At 36.5% G+C, this 7,564-nt stretch overlaps 1 protein-coding gene across 1 annotated transcript; it reads right to left on the bottom strand.

The window, feature by feature from the left end:
• Nucleotides 1–337: 337 nt before the first annotated feature.
• Nucleotides 338–7,329, bottom strand: LOC140752386 (esterase FE4-like). The gene is made up of 3 exons (XM_073086660.1): nucleotides 6,749–7,329; nucleotides 3,068–4,344; nucleotides 338–887 (listed from the first exon to the last, which is right to left on the bottom strand). The coding sequence occupies exons 1-3, from the start codon at nucleotides 6,920–6,922 to the stop codon at nucleotides 716–718; spliced, it is 1,623 nt and encodes a 540-aa protein (XP_072942761.1). The 5' UTR covers nucleotides 6,923–7,329; the 3' UTR covers nucleotides 338–715.
• Between the last annotated feature and the right edge of the window lie 235 nt (nucleotides 7,330–7,564).

Here is a 7,564-nt window from a genome sequence, read left to right as displayed (position 1 = left end):
CCTTTAATTGTTTACAACCCATTTTTTAATGTATTTCCAGTGACATTGTTTGAGTAATACTTACTACTTTGTTAATATAAAATTATCTTGTATAATATCCCGACTATCCCAAGTCTTTTCAATTTTAAAATAGTAATTCCCTGAAACCACGACACGTTTATTTTCTAACCAATACCAGGTGCATTTATTTACATATAAATAAAAATGTGAACAGTGAACATAACAGAAACTATGAAGTCAAATTTTCTTATATGCTACTGCTTCCGACTGGTGATATCAGGACAATCCCAGGCAAGAAGAGGAAAGATTTAAAAACCTAAAATTTTAGAGACAAGATTAAGAACATAAGCGTAGACTTTAGTTTTTTGTCATAAAATTGAAGAAATAAACAGGCATGTAGTCCATCTGATGAGTGCATCAAGTGAGAAATACCGCTCTTGGATATCTTCAACTAATTCTATATTTATCAAGGATTCGACCTGAAGCTGATACCAGATACTTTACCGCTTGCGGTCAAAATGGTTGCGGTATAAGTAATTCAGCGAGCATTCACGCCCTTTCACCAAAACGTAAGAACTGTTTTGGGCCAGCATTGAGTGTGACTTCCATTTGGTTTGCAGCATACTCGTCCTACCACCAAAGTTATCTTAAATGTGGAATCTTCACTTCTTATAACTTATCATATCTTCTAATGAAATTTGGTATGTAGCATTAATCATTCTTTCCTTCTGTACTTGCTGTATAATTCCCTAAGGTATCTTGCGGACTCGCTTGCCCATAGTGGTGCGTAGCTGAACTCCGTGTCAATAACGAAGGTCTGCGGTGAAGACTTATCAGCAGGATGCCACTTGATCGGCAGCAACTCAGTCAAAACTGGAGTAGGATCTCTGCAAAAAGGAAAAATGTTAGTTTTCAAATAAGCAAAAGTATCATTGTCCATTTATAAAATCGGGAAAGCTTATGGATTTAGAAGAATCTCGGCCTCTCAATCAGTTGTCCGAGGTTCGAATCCCAGGCAATTAATTGATCCACCGTATTAGAAGTTAATTATCACTTGCTTAAATGGTAAAGGATCGGTAAAACCTGCGTGCCTGAGTTCTTCTCTCAAAAAATCTCAATGGTGTGTGAACCATAGACTTAGAATTATGGTGTGAACACTACCAATTGCACTTATCCAGCGTGGTGGACTATGGCCCAAGTTCTTAATAATTATGATATTAATTTTATTCATAAATATATAAGCGGATTTAAAATTGAAACAAAAAATGCCTTCTTAACTTTAATCACGACAATGTTTAGTACGTAATAGCTTTTGCCAAATTTTAATATTACCTATAAGTTTTTTTTTGTTATTGTCAACTGCAAAAAATACTCATATATGTATTTTTTGGTTCAAAGATTATTTTTCTACATAATTACCCATGTCATTTAAATCCACTTTAATTATAACTCACTTTTCTTACTAAGAATTGTTTCTTTTAACCTACTTTATTTATTATTAGCTGACCCGGCAAACTTTGTACCGCCACAAAATGTATTTATCAAATATATTTCATACTAGTTTTTGCCCGCGGCTTCGCCCGCGTTTAGTGGTTTAGGCGTGAAGAAGAGACAACCAGACAGACAAACAGAGTTACTTTCAAGGATAAAATATAGCCTATGTTACTCGTGAATAATGTAGCTTCCGAATGGTAAAAGAATTTTTAAAATCGGTCCAGTAGTTTTTGAGCCTATTCATTACAACCAAACAAACAAAGTTCTCCTCTTTATAATATTAGTATAGACAAGCTTGTAACTTTCTTTGTTAGTTCGAGGGTCACATCTTGTAACTGAATTTTAAGCCAGTTAACAACAATCCATTGAGCAGATATTGTATACGCGTTTGGTTTGGATGACCATTCATGTTAATTAGTTAGTTTAATGACGTCATTCTAAATCCAAGATGGAGGATCAAGTATTGTTATGTTTTATACACTGCTTTGATATTGTTAACAAATGAAAGAGTTTTCTAAGAAGAATACAAATAACAAAATAATGCTAAAAATTTTATTTTTTTTCTTATTTAAAAATCAACTTCTAGGAGCTCACCCCAACAGAGGTTGCCATGTCATAGAAAATCACCTCGACAACAACGCCACTTTCGGATCTAAAAAATCTATATTTCAAGCTAAAACCCTCACACACAAATCGGCAATAAAATCAGTTATATGGTTTCAGAGATTAGCGTGTACGAACCAGTGATAATTTACTTATGAAGAATATTTATCATCTATGATGTTATAAAACTAATTTACCCGTTGTTGGTCGAAGGTCACGCAAAAACAGCTATAATACGTATATATACGGTAAAGATACTTAAAAACTAGTATATTATAATCATTATTTCGCTACAATGGCAACAGAGGAGGATAGATAGTAATAAAATAATGTTTTTCATAACTAACCGCAACTTGCAAAAGATGAACTATCATTTCAAAAATGTCTAATTAAATAGCAATATTAAGTTCTTTTATAAATTAAGTATCTTTACGGAAAATAATCTTATGATTTTATTAATTGTTTTAGAACAGTTTTTTAAGTATGAGTTGCGAGGTTGCGATGGACACTTCAGTAAATCTTATATAATATAAAATTCTCGTGTCACAAAGTTAGTTACCGTACTCCACCGTAACGGCTTTACCGATTTTCACCAAATTTTATATGCATATTCAGTAGGTCTGAGAATCGGCAACTATCTATATTTCATATCCACCCCTAAGTGATGAGGGTTGTTCACCCTTAACATTTTTTTATTTATATGGCAACACAACGTTTGCCGGATCAGCTAGTAAGTAATAATAATGGACCACAGGGTTTAAATAAGAACGCAAGTAACAGGTTCTGATAAAATATATCTTCAATTAAGTACCTATTCGATAATAGATAAGATTTGTTACATACGTTACCTATAGAAGTAGTATAAATTGATAAATATACATTCATCAGTATAAGATATAGATTTAAAGACTTACAACAGCTGTCCCACTGAAATAAATAACAAACAAATAGAAATGCAAGTGAAACTCACCCATATTTGGCAAAATTAGTCCACATAGTCGTCATACGATCAATCATTTTATTTTCGAACATCTTTGGCAAAAGGAATTGTCTAAATAAGTAGAAGATATCATCGGCATGAGTCGCACCCGGTGCACTTCGGTATGGGTCCCCAATACCAATCTTCACGAAATTCCTCCATCCGTCGTACTTAAACATATAACTGTACACTGGCTTGTCATTAGTATTCAAAAACATTTCAGTTGCTTGAAGAACTGGGTAACTAAAGTAGACTTCACCATGGAACCTTGAAAGATTGAGCAAATTATTTTTAGAAATTTCCTCATTACCTAAATATAGTCGTTTCCAATTGTCAGCTATTTTCAGTCTTTGTTCCTCAGGTACGACCATGTCTTTAGGCAATGATTTACTTATGTCTATCTTTGGTATCGTTGTATCATTTTCCATTGCTGCGAATAAATATCCTTCCTCACTATTCACCCCTAAGATCATTGGCACTTTATTATACTCTCCTTTAGATAGTATATTCAATGGTATGTCGGTTATGAATGGTTCTATACCCTCGAATCGTTTCTCAACACATGGGACATAAAGACATTCCGATATTATAATATTATGTGGTTTCCGAGGTACTCTTGTTATTATTAATTCATAATCAGTCTTGTTCATTAGAATATCGTAGAGCTCATAAGGATCCTCTGTTTTATGTAACATGACTTTGGTGAGCAAACTTGCTATGTAAGCTGGTCTGAACTGTAGTGCCCAAGGTGCGAGCGGGGACCCGCTTTGCATAATGGCTTTATGGAAGAGTCCTTTCGACATTTGCGAGAGGACATGGTAGGAGACAGATGCTGCTCCAGCGCTCTCACCAAATATCGTCACGTTTTCAGGGTCACCACCAAACTCCTTTATATTACGCTGCACCCATTTCAAAGCTGCAACTTGGTCCTTTAATCCCGCATTTCCCGGTAATTCCTTGATGCCCAGGCAGCCAAAGCCTTGCATGTTAAGTCGATAGTTAACTGTAACTAGTACAACGCCTTTCTCGACCAAATAATCAGGACCGTACAAAGCCCCAGATCCTGAGCCATCATAGAAGCCTCCTCCATGTATGTAAACCATAACAGCTAAATCTGATCCAGGCTTGGCATCCAAAGGCGTGTAAACATTAAGCGTCATACAAACTTCTTGTCCTATAAGAATATTCTGGCCAACTCGTTGTGGACATCGCACGTGCTCGTTGACTGCTTCGAACAGACCCTCCCACGTCGGCTCCGGACCAGGCGGCTGGAAAGAAAATAAGTCTGATTAAGTTTTACGTGTTGTCCAAAATAAAAAATAGGTGTTTCAACTTAGTCCTCTGATGCAGCAATGCTATCACCGACATACGGAAGGACGCCACTCCTATTTTGGATTAGGCACAAATACTCCAAGCCACTTAAGACACGGCAGAGTGTTGCTAAAACAATTTTCTAACACTTATATTTTTTCTTTATGAAAATAACAATAACAACATTTCAACTTCATTAAAGTAGAACAATGTCCTATTTTTTTTTCAAAACTAATTCATGTCTAAATATCTGTGTTCATGACCCCAAAACCAGTTTTTAGTATTGTCCTTGCTCTCGTTGTAGGTCTTATGATTAAATTTTGCAAAAAAGTTATCTATTTTAGGTTTTGTCGGTTAGACTTAAATACACGATAAGCTTGTTTCGTAAAAAACATTTACAATTTGTGGTGTCTATGAGATAACCCGAAACATAAGCACAAGGTAACTGATGTGTTGCAACCACGCATCTCTGACCCATATCTAAGAGACAGCAGACAAACTTGGAAAACATTATCTTGATGTCAATGGAGTTCAGACACGTAATTAAACACAATTATTATCGTAGTTGTGTCTATGTACAATGCATTAACAAAGTTATTCCTTCTTCTTCTTCTTCTACTTCCGGTTATTCCATGTCCATCGATAATATAGATTAAGTTATAACATATAACCTATAGCTAATGTGGTGGTGGTTAAGGAGGTAGAGTTAGTATGCTTCTACCAAATTGTTACCACCGCTACACCCGTTTCTATCAAACTGTTTTGCGTTTCGATGGAAGGATGTAGAACCGGACAGACTTACACTAAAGGGCTTCATAGTAATCCTCAGGAGTGGCAACGCATCTGCCACAGGCTTCAGGTAGAAAGTGTTCTATATGGAGTTAGTTACAAATGTCCATGAGCATTAGTGATCTCTTAGCATAAGAAGCACTGGAAACGGATTTGCTGCTCACATCAAATTAATAAAAGTATACCGACTGACAACCCATATCATATACTGGAACTACCTACGTATGAAATAGTGCACAGGAGTGCCTTAAATAACGTCTTAGCGTTCATATGAGCACTAAGTAAGAATGTATGCAAATTAAACAATATGTATAGTACAAATCTTTAGCCAATAGAATTTAAATTATGTAATTTTATCGACATGTTATATCCAATATTTCAAATAAAATGTTAGGGTTTCAGAAAAGGATATAGGATACCTTTTATCCCAAAAAAGTGCCCCGAGGTTTAGATAAAAACCTCAGACTGCTAGCAAAGCCGCGAGCAAAAACTAGTAAGAATATACACTGTAGTAGGTTACTCGAAGGACTTGTTTAAGCTTGTGATAATTCATCTTTACTGGTGGATAAATAAAATAATACAAAAAATAATAATAAATAACACGAAAGGTTGTATAATAGGGACATCTTATGTACCTAAGCCATCTCCAGTATAGATGTGCGAAGTAGTTAAGCTATTTATCAATATATGTGTCAAATCCACGAATTGCTTAATTTTCATAGCTTAGCTCTGTTCTTATTGCTAAGCTGAAAGAATGCGAGCTAGGACTCGGAGCTACGAATGCTAAGGATCGCGACAAGTGTATCTATTGTATTTTCATAGCACATCTTATACGCTTAGTACAATTTCAGCGACATATTTTTTTTATAATATAGGAGTAGCAGACGAGCATGCATTCCACCTGATGGTAAGTGGCTACTGCCGCCCATGGACATCTACAATCAACCCCAGATAGGATTAGATATTCCTACCTGAGGTCGGCCACAGATGCGCCGCTACCCCTGAGGACTAAGCTGGAACGCCTCGGAAAAGTCTGTCTCCCTTACTTCAAACCGGTACACAGCAGCGCCTAACACTGCTGTTATTAGGTAGAAATAGGTGTGGCGGTGGTGCCGCCGGAGTCAAACCACAAAGGGTTCTACCACCTTCAAAAACATATTGCGGAAAGAGACCCTAACAACACAAGGAAACTATCTTACCAAATGAGGTGCGGTTTTTTTATATTATAGGAGTAGCAGACGAGCATACAGTCCACCTGATGTTAAGTGGCTACTATCGCTCGTGGACGTCTGCATAATAAGCCCCAGATAGGATTAGATATTCCTATCTGAGGTTGGCTTTTATTTAACTTATTAAAAAGAGAACTAATTTTTTATAAGTGGTTAATGCCACTTGTAGACATCCGTAACCAACTCCATATATTATGTTCTACTTGAAACCAACTAAGTACAGACGCGTTGCGACTCTTGAGAGATAATATGATCGTATCATATGTAAGTCAGCAATCACCGTAATGTAAGAGTACTTCATACTTAAAATTTGTCTGTATATTTGTAGATTACATATTTATACCTTAAATCTACCAAGATACGAAGCGTAGGGTATAGCAAGGTAGCTCTTATGCGTGCCTTCCGGCGCGACGAACCCCCGCAACGTGCCGCTGCGTAACCGCACCGTTTCCGTCGGCTGGTGCACGAGCCGCGCCGCCCACAGCGACCACAGCACTGTCCATTGCAACCGGGCCATGGTTACATACAACCATAACCGAATTTCACGATAACCATTCAATGTTGTTCGAATTTTACCGTATATTTTGACAACTTTGTAACTAAAGTTTGGTTAGTAACTTTGAAACTATAACTTTGTTGGTGTATTTAACACTATGTTCGTGTTAACCACATCTTACATCACCGAATACAATTAAACATAACGCACCAATTACTAAATAATTCACAATTGCAGTTAATTTACCGAGGAAAACGAGTTTAATACGACTAATTAATCCATTTTTATTTGTTCTTTGCATTTACATAACTTGACTGGCTAGTTACTGGTATAACTTGTAAATAAGAAAAATATTATATACACATTATTTATAGTGTTGCACGCGAGTGGCGACCGAGCAAGTCACACGGACGCGACTTAGTGGCACAGTTTCGTTGTGGTTCGTCATCCAAGGCGATTTGATTATCAGTAATTCTAAGGTTACTATCAGCTGTTGTTAGGGTTGTCACACATAGACTATGTCACTGAGTATGTTATTGCGTGAACTGCACTATCGACACACCTCGTTGTGATAGCAGTTGGTTCAGTTTTAACAATAAGAGCTGTGATAATCTACTAGTTGAAACTTGGTTTCTTAATCAAAAGGTCCCAGGTTCGAACTCA

This window comes from Epargyreus clarus, unplaced genomic scaffold (assembly GCF_041222505.1).
Source record: "Epargyreus clarus isolate Ecla_fem2 unplaced genomic scaffold, WU_Ecla_fem_2.2 ptg000024l, whole genome shotgun sequence".
Taxonomy (NCBI): Eukaryota; Metazoa; Arthropoda; class Insecta; order Lepidoptera; family Hesperiidae; genus Epargyreus; species Epargyreus clarus.
This window is presented reverse-complemented; position numbering and strand designations above follow the sequence as displayed.

Coding starts and splice junctions, on each gene's coding strand:
- LOC140752386 (XM_073086660.1), bottom strand. CDS start 6,922: ATGGCCCGGTTGCAATGGACAGTGCTGTGGTCGCTGTGGGCGGCGCGG. Junction 4,345..6,748: donor CGTATCTTGGTAGATTTAAG/GTATAAATATGT, acceptor TTTTCTTTCCAG/CCGCCTGGTCCGGAGCCGAC. Junction 888..3,067: donor ACTAATTTTGCCAAATATGG/GTGAGTTTCACT, acceptor TCCTTTTTGCAG/AGATCCTACTCCAGTTTTGA.